The sequence below is a fragment of the Podarcis erhardii genome (assembly GCF_964252035.2).
Source record: "Podarcis erhardii genome assembly, chromosome: 6".
In the NCBI taxonomy this organism is placed as follows: domain Eukaryota; kingdom Metazoa; phylum Chordata; class Lepidosauria; order Squamata; family Lacertidae; genus Podarcis; species Podarcis erhardii.
The window spans coordinates 1,377,059-1,394,447 of NC_138510.1; the positions used below are offsets into that span (position 1 = coordinate 1,377,059).

General features: G+C 50.2%; 1 protein-coding gene across 1 annotated transcript; it reads right to left on the bottom strand.

Annotated features, from left to right (window-relative positions):
• Positions 1 to 1,740: 1,740 nt before the first annotated feature.
• On the bottom strand, positions 1,741 to 12,750 carry LOC309345092 (whey acidic protein-like). The gene is made up of 5 exons (XM_081868146.1): positions 12,626 to 12,750; positions 8,760 to 8,903; positions 7,010 to 7,162; positions 3,056 to 3,235; positions 1,741 to 2,230 (listed from the first exon to the last, which is right to left on the bottom strand). Exons 1-5 carry the CDS (start codon positions 12,723 to 12,725, stop codon positions 2,205 to 2,207), a joined length of 603 nt encoding a protein of 200 aa, XP_081724272.1. The 5' UTR covers positions 12,726 to 12,750; the 3' UTR covers positions 1,741 to 2,204.
• Between the last annotated feature and the right edge of the window lie 4,639 nt (positions 12,751 to 17,389).

Here is a 17,389-nt window from a genome sequence, read left to right on the forward strand (position 1 = left end):
TCATGTCTGACCAGGCATTCGATTTGTGAATTTTTCAGTTTGTGAAGGAGGAAGTTGGGAGTTGGGGCCAAGGTCTTGTGAGTTTCTGTTTGCCACTGTGTGGTGCTCTGGAGTCACAAGACTCTGTTTTGCATTCCACACATTCCAGACTGTTGGAAGTCTCACAGAAGAAAGATGTGATGTTTCCTGGTTTCCTGTTCCTTTGTTGTTCAGTTGCTCTTCTCTCACAGAGAGAGGATGTGTTTCTTTTCTGTCTGCGTAGCTTAGCAATAAAACTCTTTAGCCATGTAGCTCATAAATCTCATCACTTTTGCTGCTTTGATTGTCTGAGTAATGGGAACGTGCTTGGAGCCTTATCAGAGGCTCAGGTTGTTAATTATTGTCGGAGGCGATTGCGAAGGACTCGGCCGGAGGAGGAGGAGTAGCTCGGTCGTAGGGGAGGCTCTGACAGGTCTCTTCCCTCCTACCTCCCACTCCCTTTTAATCTTTGAAGCTGGTTAGGAAAGAAGTGTGCGTCAGATAGCTCCTGGGGCCACGTGAAATCCAGCCAAGGGCTGTGCGTTTCTGAGTGTTCCAGGCACATCACTTATGTTATCTGGGGAATCCTCTGCACTGTTTGACTTTGGAGGAATTGCTGAGATAATTCAGGGCGTGGGGTGTGAGTCTTGTCCAAACAGACCTGTCTAGGGCAGTTTGAAGTGGAACAAGGGGCCCCGTCCTGGGGCAGGGCTCCTTAGCCACTTGGCCACTATGCTACACAATTTCAGTTTCCTCACAAGGAACCAGGGTGCTGTAGGGGGGCTGTTATCTCCTGGCAGATGCAGCGCTTGTGCCAGGCTTTGGAGAAATGGCAGGGAGATTTCAGGGGATGGAGGGTGAAATATACTCTGCTGGGGGAGCATCCTGCAGGTCTCACAAGACAGGAGATCCTGGCTACACTTTAGGAAGAACTTTCTGATAGCAAGAGTGGTCGGACAGGGGAACGGATGACCTCAGGAGATCGTAGACTCTCCTTCCTTGGAGGTTTGTAAGCAGAGGCCGGATGGCCATTTGTCAGGGGTCCTTTAGCTGTGATTCCTGCATTGCAGGGGGTTGGACTAGATGACTCGTGGGGTCCCTCCTGATTCGATGGTTCTGTATGCAAATGGTGGTTCACAAACAGTCAACAACAATAGCAACCCTACAATGGCACAGGCGGGTTCTTTTTATTAATTCCCCACACACATACAGAGCCAAACATGCATACAGAGGCACCTGGTTTCAGGGGGTCGCTGGTCAAAGGGAGCCAGAAGCATTTTAGGATTGTTTACTGGGTCTTCCTTTGCATGCCTGGAGAGGGGGGCTTGCTCTGAGCCCCCCTGCTAATGGACTGCGGAGGCCTCCATCTCTGTGGACAGAATGAACTCCACCTTTCCCCTCCAGTGTGAGATTTAGTCTTTGCCTGTGGAAGGGAGGTGCAAGCCATCCCTCTGTGGCTGAGATCTTGCAACTCTGCAGCTGCACTGAGCTCTTGCTTAAAGTGCGGGTGGTGCTAGCTGGGTATTTTGCCCTGGGTGAAGCCTCCAGAGCATGGGTAGGGAAACTAAGGCCTGGGAGCCGGATCTGGCCCAATCGCCTTCTAAATCCGGCCCGCAGATTGTTTGGGAATCAGCTTGTTTTTTACATGAGTAGAATGTGCCCTTTTATTTAAAATGCATCTCTGGGTTATTTGTGGGGGAAAGGAATTCGTACATCCCCCCCCCAAAAAAAATAGTCTGGCCCCTCACAAGGTCTGAGTGACAGTGGACCGGCCCCCTTCTGAAAAAGTTTGTTGACCCCTGCTCCAGAGGAACGCCAATGAGGCTCCCAGCCTGTGTGTGTGTTGTGTGTGTGTGTGTCTGTGCAATTGTGCATGGGAGTGTGTGCCAGACTGGGTTTTTGACTTGGGTGAAACCAAGTCTGGTTTTGCTCCTAGTTAAAGCAAGCCTAGCTGGACAGTCTGGGAAGGGGAAGGGCATGCCAGAAGCAGTACCACAGGAGGCCAGAGGGCAGTGGGAGAGGGCAGCTCCCCATCTGGAAGATAATGCACCCCAAATGGCTGCACTGGTTTCTTGGGGACCCTCCTGGAACTATTTCCTGTAGAAGCCCCCCTCCCCCCAATGCTGTGTTCCAGACAGAAAGTCTTCAAGTCCACGGCCAGACCCAACAGTCCTTGGAGTCTTCCTTTAAGAGGTGCTGGAGGCAGGGGACCCTAGAAGAGAAAGCTGAGTGGTCAGGGGGGGGGTGCTGTCCTTCACCCTACCAGGCCTCCCCACAAAAAGCACAGAGGCTGACACCCCCACGGGCCTTTGGAGCTGTGGGGCAGCCACTGCCCCTTCCTCTTGTTTGTTTGTTTGTTTGTTTGTTTGTTGCATTTCTGTCCCACCTTCTCCTCCAAAGAGCTCAGGGTGGTCTGAATGGTTCTCGCATTCTCCCTCAATCCGCACCACAACCTTGCGAGGTAGGTTAGGCCAAGGGGCAATGAATGTCACACCCTGTGAGCTTCATCCTAGCTGAGTGGGGGATTCGAACCCTGCCCTTTCCCAGGTCCTGGTCAGACACTGTAAACCCCTGCACCCCGTGTCTTCCCCCAGGGGTGCCTCAGCTAAAAGGAGGCAGCCGGCTCCACCAGCAGCCCTGGAAGAAGAGCTGCCGGTCTCCCCTCCCCATCCTTTCACTCTTGTCAGGGAAGAGTCCTGAGACCCTCCCTCTCTTATCAAACCCACCAGACTGTTTGAGGGAGGGATGTCCCGGCTGCTGGAGAAGCGTGCCGAGACCCCTGCCCCAAAGCCCACCCGTTACACTCTTCCTAGGCCAATGGGGGCTTCGCGTGATGGATCCCCAGGGCAGCTGAGCCAAGTCCCTCAGCCCAAACAGGTAGCTGGAGCAAGAGAGGTCGAAAAACAGTGATTTTAGCTGCATTTCCTGCATTGCAGAGCCTTGGGATCCCTTCCTACTCTATGAGCCTCCTGAGCTTCGCTTTCCAGGGGTGCCCATCCTTCCATGGTGCCACCCCCGCCCCTGGCAGCTTCCTCACCTGGCCTGCCCCCTCCTGCCTTGGCAGCTTGGGGGACGTTGGTGCATTCCATGGAGAAGCCCGAGAAGCAGCACTTCTGGTCCCCCTTGCACTGCCAGTCGTGGGCGCAGGTGTCGTTCCACGGCTCTCCTCCTCCCGAGGGCGTCTTCCGTTGCACCAGGGGGCATTTCCCAGGCTTCTCTAAGAGACACAGAGAGGCAGAGAGTGAGAGAGGGGGCGAGTGTTCTTGGCGCTGGGCAGATGGAGTTTCAGGAAGGAACGGATTGTGCATGAGCCCAAAGTTTTTGCCAGGGCTGTGGCTGGACGAGAGACTTTGAGGAGCTGGGGTGGCAGAAGGGGATTGGTAGGAGAATAAGACAGCACGTTTCTTTCCTGTAAAGGGCGTGCCCTAATGGAAATGCTCTCGCACACACTTATAGATTCCGTCTGGTAATGCATTTCTGAATCACGTCTGGCTAGTTGGGGATTTGGGGTGAGCCTCTGTACTTGAACCCCCAAAAGGGAATTGGGTCAATGATAATAATGATAATAAGCTTAAAATTTGGGGTAAAAACTTGTGGAACTAATTTAATGGAAATGGAATACAAGAGGGGGTGGGGTGGGGAAGTCCTGGAAAGATGTCAATGAAAGTAAGGCCTAAATGGATGGCATATGAATGCAATTCACCTTAAAACACCCTAGTTATGAGAGCTGAGCATTTTATTATACTACTAACTTATAGGCATGCCAGCACATGAAAATTTACATGGAACATCATATTATCATAGTAGTAGATCTCAAATGAGGAAAATAATAACACCTCTCAAGTAAATGTGGATTACTTCATCTTTAATTTCACACAGGAAAATGGCTTCATTTCCCCTTGGGACTGCAGATTAGTATGTTAGGCTTTCCTTTGGACAGTTATTCCTGCATTACAATTTAAGAAAAGAAAGGAAAGTGCAAATTAAATCTAAGTGGAAGTATAGTAAAAGGAAATAACTGTAAACAATGGTGCAGACCCAAGGGGAAAACAAGTCAGATTTCTAAAATTGACACGTAGCCCTTCTCTTCAAACCTGGTGACTTTAGCTTGCAATTGTCAGTAAGACACAAACATATACATATTCATAATCTATGATGGGCATAGCTTAATGTCAAAGAGCACAAACTTCCCGTTCAAACTCCTTAGGTGCTCAGATGCATATGAAAAGCAGGAGCAGTGTATGTGTGTGTGTGTGTGTGTGTGTGTGTGTGTGAGAGAGAGAGAGAGAGAGAGAGAGAGAGAGAGATGTCCACAGTCAGATCAATTGAAGATGTTTCATATGAAATGATCAGTGAATGTGCATGCAAATTGGCTTTCTTCTATGAAATGTGAAGCTCTCCCAATTTCGGAGTACTCAGAGCAAATTGCTGGATGAGGGTGAAATGTTGTTGTTGTTGTGAATTGCTGCAGTTATAGTTGACTATAAAAGTGAAAGAAGCAATAGCAAAAAGCAAGAGTTATTTAATATACAACATTTTGAAAACAATATGGAAAGATAGGTATGTGCTGATGCCACTTACTGGTTGTAAAAAAATTATCTATTTGTTTGTTTGTTTATTGACAATTAATAAACAAACAAACAGAAAATTTTTTAGGTATAATATTTAGGTATATTAATACTGCCATTTTGAAGCCATGTACCTTGTGTTTTGAAATTGTTATTTTAATTGCTGTATATAGTTTGCAAATATATCATTTAACAATTTTTTTTTTTTTTAAAAGAAAGTAAGGCCTAAATGCAAATGTCTTTTATTTCTTTTTTCTTTTTTTTCCTTTTATATTTTGGATTTTTCTGGAAACTTCAATAAATATTATTTTAAAAAAACAAAAACAAAAAAAAAAAAAAAGGGAATTTTCTCCCACAGGTTTCCTTCCACCCAGGGCCGTCTTAACTATAGGCTCCAGGGGTGCAGGGCACCTGGGTGCCAGGCTCTCAGGGGTGCCAGGCTGAGAGTCCGGGGCCTGAGAGTTGAAGTCCAGGGAAGAGCTCGCCCGTCAGTTGGAGCACCGCAGCGGGCTCTTCTGCTGCGGGCGGGTCTGCGCCGCAAGTTCGGGGGCGAGCGAGCTAGCGAGGTGCTGAGGCGGCCGGCCGGCCGTAGCTAATGTAGGTCTTTTAGGACCGGTGTTATGTGGTCTTGGTGGCCACATGCCTTAAAGAACCTAGGAATTGAGATAGACTACCCCTGGACCTGGAGGTTCCACCAGAAGATCAGAAGAGCCCAGCTGCTGGATCAGGCCAAAGGGAGCCCACCTAGTCCAGCCTCCTGTTCTCCCTGTGGCCAGCCAGATGCCACAGTGGCACAGAGTCCTGTGGGGGCCTTCAGCCTGGCACATGCACATGAAACGACCACACCCCCACCTGACAGGAGCAGCCGAGTCTGGAGCTGATGCAGCCTTCAGGAGAGAGACCTGATGCCCTGGCAATGGGCACCCATTGCATCTCTTCCCCCGGGGCACAGCAGGGGAAGCGCCTATGTTTTGGCCAGTTTCCAGCTTTGCTGCCTCCTACCATGTATGGTTTTCCCAGCAGTGATGTATGGAAGTGAGAGCTGGACCATAAAGAAGGCTGATCGCTGAAGAATGGATGCTTTTGAATTCTGGTGTTGGAGGAGACTCTTGAGAGTCCCATGGACTGCAAGAAGATCAAACCTCGCCATTCAGAAGGAAATCAGCCCTGAGTGCTCCCTGGAAGGACAGATCCTGAAGCTGAGGCTCCAAGACTTTGGCCACCTCATGAGAAGAGAAAAATCCCTGGAAAAGACCCTGATGTTGGGAAAGATGGAGGGCGCAAGGAGAAGGGGACGACAGAGGACGAGATGGTTGGACCTTGTTCTCGAAGCTACCAGCATGAGTTTGACCAAACTGCGGGAGGCAGAGGAAGACAGGAGGGCCCTGGTCCAGGGGGTCAGGGAGAGGCGGACACAACTAAACGACTCAACAACAACAACCCTGTAGGCAGAGCTGAGCCATCCTAGATGGCCACTGATAGCCTTCATGGGCCATACTCTGTGGCAGAAACAACAACTGCCAGAGACATTGAATAAACAGGGTGCAAGCAAAATAAAGCAGGGTGCTGGATCAGGCCAGTGGCCCATTTGGTCCAGCATCCTGTGGCCAACCAGATGCCTATCTAATCCTCTTGTAAAGACATCCAGGTTGGAGGTCCTTGCCACTTCCTGTGAGAGAGAGTTCCATAGTTTAACTGCACTGCATGAATAAAATTGGTCCTGCCCCGAATAAGAATGTAAGAAGAGCCTACTGGATCAGACCAATGGCCCACGTAGTCCAAAAATCCTCTCCCTTCTTGTAGCTTCCAGCAACTGGTACTCAGATGCATTGCTTCCTCTGACTGTGGAGGCAAAGCCAAGCCTTCCTGGCTCATAGCTACTAATGCCCCTCTCCTCCATTACCGTATTTTTTGCTCCATAAGACACACTTTTCCCCTCCTAAAAAGGAAGGGGAAATATCTGTGCATCTTATGGAGCGAATGCATGGTCCCTGGAGCCAAATTCACCATCGGATCACATAGCATGTCCACGGCTATAGCCTGCACCAAAAAAATCACGCATCCACTGTTTCGTGGTGCAAAAACGTGGTTACAAAGCACAGATCCACATGGATTCTCAGGATTTTTGCATTGGGCTACCCCAAACTCACCGTCAAATCACATATCATGTCTGTGGCCATAGCATGAACCACAAAAATCATACATCCACTGTTTCGTTCAGAATATTTATTTTCTTGTTTTCCTCCTCTAAAAACTAGGCGCGTCTTATGGAGTGAAAAATATGGTAATTTGTTAAAGCCATTCAGGTTGTTGGTCCTCACTGCCTCTGGTGGAAGGAAGTTCCATAGTTTAACTATGCACTGGACGAAGAAGGACTTTCTTTTCTCCGTCCTGCCCCAGGTCAGGGCCGGTTTCCTTGTTACCTTCAATGGGCATCCTGCACACTTGGCTCCCGCAGCCTGAGTCACAGCACTTCTGCGCCCTGGGACAGCTGGCGTCGTCCGTGCAGGAAGAGTCGCACACCAAAGGCGCCTGGAGCTTCTTCAGCAGCGGTGGCGGGCAGCTGCCAGGCTTCTCTGGGACCAGACATAAAAACAGAGAATGAGCAAGAGAGGGTCTTATCTTGAGGAGGGCAGGCAGCCACGACTCTGTGGCCAAGGAAGGTGTGCTGGGGAGGTGGCTCTGAGAAAGCTTTGAAGACAGGCAGCTGCTGCCTTTGAATCACAGAACTGCAGAGTGGAGGGGACCCCAACAGTCATCTACGTTTCCCAGCACAATTCAAAGTGTTGGTGCTGACCTTTAAAGCCCTAAATGGCCTTGGCCCAGTATACCTGAAGGAGCATCTCCACCCCCATCGTTCTACCTGGACACTGAGGTCCTGCTCTGAGGGCCTTCTGGCGGTTCCCTCGCTGCGAGAAGCCAAGTTACAGGGAACCAGGCAGAGGGCCTTCTTGGTAGTGGCGCCTGCCCTGTGGAACGCCCTCCCACCAGATGTCAAAGAGAAGAACAACTACCAGACTTTTAGAAGACATCTGAAGGCAGCCCTGTTTAGGGAGGCTTTTAATGTTTAAGAGACTACTGTATACTTTGCTGGAAGCCGTCCAGAGTGGCTGGGGAAACCCAGCCAGATGGGCGTGGTATAAATAATAAATAATAAATTATTATTATTATTATTATTATTATTATTATTATTATTATTTAGTCCAACCCCATGCAATGTGGGAATCACAGCACCTCGGCTACAGTGGAGCGCTGCAGTATCGCCGGTCGCCCACAGCCTGCGCAGCACTGCCTTGTCTCTCTGTACCACCCAGTGCCCCTTCTTGAGGTTGGCAAGGTCTCATGGTCCGATGGGCTGACTGCACAGCCCCTCTCTCTGTTCTTAATAGGACAGTGACTGAGCCACAGGCCCGCTGCAATCTCTTCCCCAAGCCCAGAATTCGGGATCTGACTATGGCTGTTCAGCAGGGAAGGCACTCTGCCCATGCTCAGAAGCACATGTTCCATGTTCCAAGGGAGGGCACTTTGCTCCAGAACTGTTTCTGGGGCTCAGGAAGCACCCCCAGCTTAAGTTCAACCCCATTTCTCTCCCTGGCCCAGGAACAAAGGGCCTACAGAAAACATGGGTAGATTTGCTCATGTCATCTGGGGTGCATTTGCACCCACCAACTTCGAGCTGAAGAACCCTCCCCATGAGATTTTATTTATTTGTTATTTCATAAAATCTATACACCGCTTGTTTGTAAACAAACCAACAAAGCTCCAAGTGGTTTACAACAACAATGAAACTATTGGAAAGAATCTGGAAGGAAACCATTAGAAAAATCAGCAGCAATAATTTAAGACATTCACAAAGTTAAAATGTCATTAGACTAGAAGCAGATTAAAACTTGCATGAACTTTGTCAACAGCTGCTTGCGTAACAAAAATGCTTTTAGCAGCTTCCAGAAAGGTTATACTAAATGCATCTGCTTGATATCAACAGGCAGGGAGTTTCAAAGTTTGGCACTGCCACACTAAAATACCAAGTTCTTACACGTGCAGAATGGGTACAATGTGGCACTCATAATAGTGCCAGTTCCACCAATCCAAGCAGCCCAAGGTGTGCATCTGGGCAAGGCGATCTTGCAGGTAAATGAAACGTTTCACCAGCGGCTGGCAAAGCCCAGGTACCTTGGCTGGCAGGCAGGCAGACGTGTTTGCAGGCAAATTCACAGCACTTCTTCCTCCCGGGGCACTCGCTGTCCGCTTCGCAGTCCACCTTGCAAGGGGGGTCATACAGCCCATTGGGGGAGGCGGGGCAGAATCCATCCTTCCCTGCAAGCAAGAGAGATGGGGAGAAAGGAGATGGAGCACCCAAGAGGCTGGGTGTGAGCACGATCCAGGCCCTCTCCTTGCCAGTCAGTCCTGGGCTCTGCATTTTGAGGGTGGGCAACCCCCCCCCCCCGGGAAGGTGCAAGGGGGCAGAGGACCATTTGTCCAATAATCCCCCATTCAGGGCCAGCCCAAGATATTTTGCCGCCCGAGACAAAGGACAAGATGGCTGCCTCTCCCAGTTCCACATACAGAATCCTTTTGGGATCCTTCGGCTGTGTTTCCTGCACTGCAGGCGACTGGACAAGATCAGAGCTTCCTGTTAGCGAAGAATTGGAAAACACAGGAAGTACCAACAGTGGAAGATTGGCAGATGAAGATGATGGATTTTTCGCAGCTGGCCGAGCTGACTGGAAGAGTCCGCGACCAGAAGGAGGAGGAGTACCAGGAAGAATGGATTAAATTTAAAGACTATTTGGTTAAATATGTTAAGATAACTTAATTGGAAAAGCTTGCAAATAATAGATAGGCTTAGGATTTAAATAGGTAAGGATAAGATTTAAGATGTTTAAAGTCAAATTAGAAAGAATGAAAGATGTTAAGTGACCAAGTTAATTTTTTGAGAAAACCGATTTTGGAAAACTGTTAAAATGAGATATAATGAAATTCAACCAAGGGGATTTGAGGAAGTCACTCAATAATGTTACCAAGATTTAAACAGGATGTTTGTTTGTTTGTTTGTTTGTTTGTTTGTTTGTTTTGAATTTGTGAAAACCAATAAAAAAAATTGGAAAAAAAGATCAGAGCTTCCCAAACTTTTCATGTTCGTGACACACTTTTTAGACACACATCATTTCATGACGCAGTAATTCAGTTTTACCAGCAAACCGGAGGTTAAACTAACCCTTTTCCGGCCCCAGGAGAAGCATGGGGAGCATTTGTGTGACACACCTATGACTGCAGCCAACACACTAATGTGTCATGATGCACAGTTTGGGAAGCTCTGGACTAGATAGACATAGCCTGCAGGATCAGGCCAAGCATCTAGTCCAGCATCTTGTTCTCGCATGAGCTAACCAGATCTCCTGAGGGGACCTGAGTTCAAGAACCCTCTCCCCTCCTGCGGTTTCCAGCAGTACCCCAAACACTTTGGGGTACAAACAGTTCAGGTGGCAACTCTGCTAACCCGGAAGTAGTACCTTGGGTTGAGAACTTTACCCCAGGATGAGAACGGAAATCGTGTGCCGGCAGCACGGTGGCAGCAGGAGGCCCCATTAGCGAAAGTGTGCTTCAGGTTAAGAATGGACCTCTGGAATGAATCAAGTTTGTAACCCCAGGTACCACTGTATTGCTGTGAGAGCCAGTGTGGTGTAGTGGTTAAGAGCGGTAGTCTCGTAATCTAGGGAACCGGGTTCGGGTCTCCGCTCCTCCACCTGCAGCTGCTGGGTGACCTTGGGCCAGTCACACTTCTCTGAAGTCTCTCAGCCCCACTCACCTCACAGAGTGTTTGTTGTGCAGGAGGAAGGGAAAGGAGAATGTTAGCCGCTTTGAGACTCCTGAAGGGGAGTGAAAGGCGGGATATCAAATCCAAACTCTTCTTCTTCTTCTTCTGTGGGTGGCATGCGGCAGCCCTGCGCTTCAGTGCCTTCTTGCCACCACTCCCTGACCTTCTCCACCAGCACCTGCCGCCTGAGGCAGCCTCCTCACTCTGCCTAATAGCAGGGCTGCCCCCATCCGTACAAGAGGGGATGTTCTCTCCAAGCTTTGCACAGATGCCATTGTATCACCCGTCCCACAAAAAAAGATTTCTCATATCACATGGAAATCCACACCAGATTCCTAACTGGGCATGTGGGCTCGAAGGGACGTTATTTCATCTGTAGTGGGAATGCCCTTGGGTTTCATTATTCTAGTCCCAAGTATATCAAAATAAGTAAACCCCCTTTTCTGACCTCCCTGCAATTGAGTATGTGGGCTGATAACACAAACACTTGTCCCTCTAAAGAGCTTTTGACATAGATGTCAGCTGTAGCTATAACAAGATTCCCTGGTGGCCCGCTGGAATGTGGAGTTAACCAGGGCTATTGACTGTTTGGCTCGGAAGCGCCCTCTCCGATTGCATGGAGCCCGGACAGCCCCATGGTTTTCCATGCATCTGAGGGCAATGAAACAATCGCTGAGACAGCTAGAGCACCCGTGACGGATAACTCATTCTGAAACTGACCGGACACGGGTTAGAGCTCAATGTCGAGCCTACCAAGTGGCGATAGCGACGGCGAAGAAGACTTTCTTCACCACCTCTATTGCAACTGCAGAAAACAGCAGCAGGAGACTCTTTCAGGTGGTTCGCAATTTAGAGGAACCATCTGCTCCATTGGGGCCCAGTACGGGCCACATGATTTCCTGCAATGATTTTGCTAAGTTTTTGCAGATAAAGTTGCTCAGATTTTTGCAGGGCCGGGGCGGGAGAGTGCTAGGGTCCTGTCTAGTCAAGTTGCGTGGGATCAATTCCAATCTGTTACCTCCGAGGATGTAGACAGGCTGCTTGGATGAGTGAAACTAAACACCTGTTTCCTTGATCCTTGCCCATCTTGGCTTATAACAGCTAGCCGGGAAGGGCTGGGCAATGGGCTTAATTATTATTAAGGTGCGTCCTGAAGAATATCCCTCTCAACCACTCCCCCTCCCTCTTCCCTCACCTTGCTTTCCTGGTCTTGGTGGGGCCTCTCTGGCTCAGCCACCCCATGGTGGCCTGGAGCAGGGGACCCACCTAGCATTGCAGGCCCAGCTGGTGGGGAACCAAGGAGCACGTTCCTGCCCCAAGGGGGAAAACAGGCTGGTTCTGCTCTGCTCCATGGGCTGCCCCAGCTGTTGTGACTTCAGCCCCCTCCCCACCCCAAGCCCCCACCTTAAGAACACAAGGAGAGCCTGCTGGATTATGCCAAAGGGGCCTCATCTAGTCCAGCCTTGTGTTCTCACAGTGGCTGACCAGGTGCCCCAAAGGGAAACATGCAATCAGGATTCGATCACAGGAGCCCTCCCCTGGCAGTTTTGCAGCAACTGGGATGCAGAAGCCTTGCTGCCTCCAGAGCTATCCATGTCCCTCTCCTCCTCCATGATTTGTCTGACCCTCTTCTGAAGCCATCTCTGTTGGTGGCTGCTTCCTTCCTGCAGAAGGGAGTTCCAAAGTTTAACTCTGCACTGTGCAAACAATTCCTTTCTTTCATCCATCCCGGAACTTCCAACATGCAGCTTCGTTGGACGTCCACGAGTTCTAATTTTTAGTTATTTATTCTTTTTATTAAAGATTTTCTTGATTTACAAAAGTGTTTGCAATGTCTCTCTTGTATTCCCCCCCCCATGTAACATTTTTACAGATCAGTTTCATTTGCTGAGACATTAGGAAGAAAAGGGGGAAAGATGTGGTGGTGGGGAAAGATGCATATAATAAGTAAAATAGAAACATTGTCACCCGTCCACGAGTTCTGTGAGAGAGGGAGAAAGACCTCTCTCCACTTCCTCTGTGGCAGGAGGAATCTTATAAATGTCTATCATGTTGCTTCTTGCTCTCCTATGCTTCCTGCTAACCTTCTCTCTAAATGAAAACATCTCCCTCTGGTTCTGCACCTATTCTATGGGGAAGGAGGCTCCTCCTCAGCACCCAAGAGGGGATGGTTCAGCCCCCTCCCCCCAGGGGGACCCGACTCCTCAAGTGAAGCTCTCACCTGTCCTCTCCTCTCCATAATCTGGGGACTGGGCGGCAGCAGCAGCGCAACCCTGGAGCAAAAGGAGTCCTGTTAGGAGCCAGAGGACTCCTGCCTCCATGGTGCTCTGGGGAATATCCAGCCTGGAATATCCGGATCTGAGCCACGCAGAGGAACATTAAATGCCTTCCAGGGCGGGGCTGGCTCCCAGTGACCTACCTGGCCAGCTGTGCCGGTTCTGCTGAGGGAGCAGCCAGCATTGGCCCAAAATAGCCCTCCTGCTCTGGGTTCTGGGAGAAGCATCGGCTGGGCTGCCTGGTGAGGCAGCACAAGAGCTCATCCTTTTCTTGGCCTGTAGTGCCCGTTCCCTCTCCCTCTGCGCTGCCCTCCTCTGGGCACACCTGCCTCCGTTGCTCACCCCGGGAACCGAACCCAGCACCCCCCACAAAATGACCCTTTCCACATTCCTTGGCCAGGCCAAGGTGGAAGAAGAATTAGGAGCAGGGATGAAAACCAGGAGGGGAGCGGAGGGCTCTCTCTTGTGCTCAAATCTTGCTTGCCGATTTCCATTTGGAGCATTTGATCGTCCACTGTCAGAAGAGGGTGCCGGACTGGCCTTTGGCTTGATCTAGCAGGCTCTTGTTATTTCCTTAATGTACCCATAATTTTTTTAAAAAAATGATTTGGAGTGTAGAATCATAGAACGGTAGAGTTGGAAGCGACCCATAGGATCCCTTCCAACCTAGCAGTTCGAAAGCACGTCAAAGTGCAAGTAGATAAATAGGTACCGCTTTGGTGGGAAGGTAAACGGCGTTTCCGTACACTGCTCTGGTTCGCCAGAAGCGGCTTAGTCCTGCTGGCCACATGATCCGGAAAAGCAGTCTGTGGACAAACACCGGCTCCCTCAGCCAGCAAAGCGAGATGAGTGCCGCAACCCCACAGTCATCCGCGACTGGACCTAACGGTCAGGGGTCCCTTTAACTTTACTATGCCTGAGGGATGCAGGTGGCACTGTGGATTAAACCACAGAGCCTAGGACTTGCCAATCAGAAGGTCGGCGGTTCGAATCCCCTCGATGGGGTGAGCTCCCGTTGCTCGGTCCCTGCTCCTGCCAACCTAGCAGTTCGAAAGCACGCCAAAGTGCAAGTAGATAAATAGGTACCGCTCCAGCGGGAAGGTAAACGGCGTTTCCGTGTGCTGCTCTGGTTTGCCAAAAACGGCTCAGTCCTGCTGGCCACATGACCTGAAAGCTGTATGCTGGCTCCCTCGGCCAATAAAGCGAGATGAGCGCCGCAACCCCAGAGTCGTCCATGACTGAACCCAACGGTCAGGGGTCCCTTTACTTTTACCTTTAGTTAGAAGGGACCCATAGGGCCATCTAGTCCACCCCGGATGATGCTCAGACAGAGGGGTTTGCACAGCAGGTCAGGAGCATCAACTGGCAAAGAGACCAAGGCAATGTGTGGGGCATGAGGTGGGGGAGGGGGGCAGAAGTCTGGGAAGGGAGGCAAGGAGGATCTTCACGTATCTGAAGGGATTCCCCATGGAGGGTGGTGCAAGCTTGCTTTGCTGCTGCTCCAGAGGTCTTGAGCAAATTGGGTAGAGTAGGCAAGGTTGCAGGTTCGATCCCTGTATAGTACATCTTCATATTCCTGCCTTGCAGTGGGCTGGACTAGATGATGTGCAGGGTCCCTTCCAGCTCTATGACTCTGACTCAAGAGTAGGAAGAACTTTCTGATGGGAAGAAGAGCCCTGGAGGTTTGGAAGCAGAGAGTGGGTGGCCATCTTCCAAGGAGGATTTAGCTGAGATTCCTGCACTGCAGGGGGCTGGACTGGATGACCCAAAGGGGTACCTTCCACCTCTCTATTTCTTTGAACAAGGAAGGAGGAGGCGTCAAATGGCAGCTGGGTCAGGGGGGCCGAGAGAGTCAGGAAAGTGATGCAAGCAGAAAGTCAGAGGTGAAAAGGGAAGTGGCGAATCTTGTGATAGATTTCAGTAAAAAGAGAAGCTTTGTGGAGAGGTGAGTTGGCTGGTAAGAAAAGCCTCATTTTGCCTGGACAGCCAGGAATTCTCTGGGGAAGGTGAACCCTTTCTTGCTCTTTGTCTGGGAAATCCCCCCTCAGCCCAGCGAAGTTGTGCAAGAAGCTGCGACATGAAGGAATGTCATCCTTCTCTAAGCCATACCTAATGAATGGCCTGAATTATGTCGAAATCCAGGGGGAGAGTGAGCAAAGGGAGCCCAGGCAGTTGAGAGGTGAGGAAATCCAAAGGCTGGTGAGGACTCCTTCCCTCTTGGTGACATTTAAGCACCTGGCCTGGACACCCTGGTCTTGGCCAGGGTCCTGCAGTCAAGAGGGAGCGGCTCTGTCCTGTTTAGGCTCAGCTGGGCAACCAGTCTGACTTCTCCTTTCCCCCTCCCTCCCAAGTGCTTTCTTGTGAATAAGTGTTGAACAGCTATAATTTGGAAAGGTGACGTGTCATCACAGCAGGCGAGGAATGAAGTCTTCTAGCCTGCAGAAGAGAAGACTGGGAGGTGATGTAATGGCCCTCATCAAGTATCACGCAGAAGATGGAGCAAACTTGTTTTCTGCTGCTCACAGGGGATTGCATAGATGACCTTTGTTGGTCCCTTCCAGCTCCACGGGCCTATGATTCTGAGATGTACGTGTCTGGCCTGCTCTCACCCCTGCCTGTCCAGATGTCCGACGCTGGGAATCGTGGGCTGAAGAAGCAGAGCAGATGTGTGCATGGCACCAAGAGCAGCTTGCACATAAGCGGTCTGCAAAAGAAAACGTCTGCCTCTCCCTTTGAAGTTCCTTCCCTTTCCAAATTAATGCTGCATAATGGAACAAGGGGGACGAAGGTGGCACTGTGGGTTAAACCACAGAACCTAGGACTTGCCGATCAGAAGGTCAGCAGTTCGAATCCCCGCGACGGGGTGAGCTCCCATTGCTCGGTCCCTGCTCCTGCCAACCTAGCAGTTCGAAAGCACATCAAAGTGCAAGTAGATCAATAGGTACCGCTCCGGCGGGAAGGTCAACGGCGTTTCCGTGCGCTGCTCTGATTCGCCAGAAGCGGCTTAGTCATGCTGGCCACATGACCCAGAAGCTGTACGCCTGCTCCCTCAGCCAATAAAGCGAGATGAGCGCTGCAACCCCAGAGTCGGTCACGACTGGACCTAATGGTCAGGGGTCCCTTTACCTTTACCTTTTTAATGGAACAAGGTGTCCCTTCAGAAGGGCCTTGGGTGAGCTGATGTCTCTGAGTGTCACATTCAGACATGGCAACCCTTCCAGCCTAAATCAGTGAAACTGGAGCATTTGGTTTCCTAATGACCTCATATCATTATTTCCATCGGGACAAGGCAACTTGCTGCATCACCCCAGCCAGAACTCACAGTTTCCTAGCAAAGGGGTTTGGGGAGGCTCAGACCTGATGTTTGCCTCCCACTGACTCAGTGTCTCCTCTCCCTGCTGTTGTTGTAGCTGTCACAGGGTGTGACTCGGGAACGCTCCCCCCAGAGCTTTCTATGGGACACTTTCCCTATGTTGGGAATCCCTTTCCTATCGCTTCCTCTTGTGACGACACCTGGATCCCAGCAAAGCCAGTTGTGCAATCTCTCCCCCCACCCCACCCCCCACAGCAGCCCCCCCCCTTGGGATTGCTCAGTTTCAGGGAACTGCTCCTCTTGCCACGCACTGACTCAGCCACTGACTCAACATTCCTGGTGCGAGGAAGTGGAAGGAGATAATTGCTCCCTGTGCCCTGTGGCACTTGCGCCCTTCCCAGACAAACAACCAAGGGAGGGGGCAGGCTGGCACATGCAGCCCCCACTCCTCTCTGCTTGGGTGAGTCATGCATTTGGCAAGCAGGAACCTTCTATTTTTATTTTGCAAAGTTTGTTGACAATTTTGGGAACCATTTCCAAGCATGCGTTGTTGTCTTCCAAGACAAATACACCTACAGATGTTGAGTCCTCTATGCAGCCATCCACACAGCATCAAAACAAATGTGGGGCTCTGTTTGGTCCATGACTTCTAGGCATGGGTCCAAGAAGTGGGTTTTTTTGTTTTGTCCCACTGCTTCCCCCAGGAAAAGCTGAGGTTTGCTGATGAATCAGAGCAAACATCCATGGGGTTTTCCCCTGGGAAATCAGTGACACAAAACTAAAGCCTCTTGGATGCATGGCTAGAAGTCATGGACCAAATGGAGGAAATTGTGGGACAAAGGGAAGTGTGGATTCGGCTCACACCCACAGGGTATGCTTCAATCTCAAGTGTTAAGCTAATTTCTCCACAGTGGCTGCTGTGACTGAGATAGATGGGGGAGCACTGTTCGGTTGTTAAAAAATGACATAATCATACGGTGTCAAACTCATCTTTCTTTGTCATTCCTCTTATCACCCTCCCACAGTGTGTTAAGCATTCCATAAGTGCTATATTCCACACATACTGGGTCTAAGTTTTTGGGGAGGGGAGGGTTTGGTAGAGACATCACCTTGCCAACAAAGGTCTGTATTTAAAGTTAAAGCTATGGTTTTCCCAGTAGTGATGTATAGAAGTGAGAGCTGGACCATAAAGAAGGCTGATCACCGAAGAATGGATGCTTTTGAATTCTGGTGCTGGAGGAGACTCTGGAGAGTCCCATGGACTGCAAGAAGATCAAACCTCTCCATTCTGAAGGAAATCAGCCCTGAGTGCTCACTGGAAGGAGAGGTCGTGAAGCTGAGGCTCCAAGACTTTGGCCACCTCATGAGAAGAGAAGACTTCCTGGGAAAGACCCTG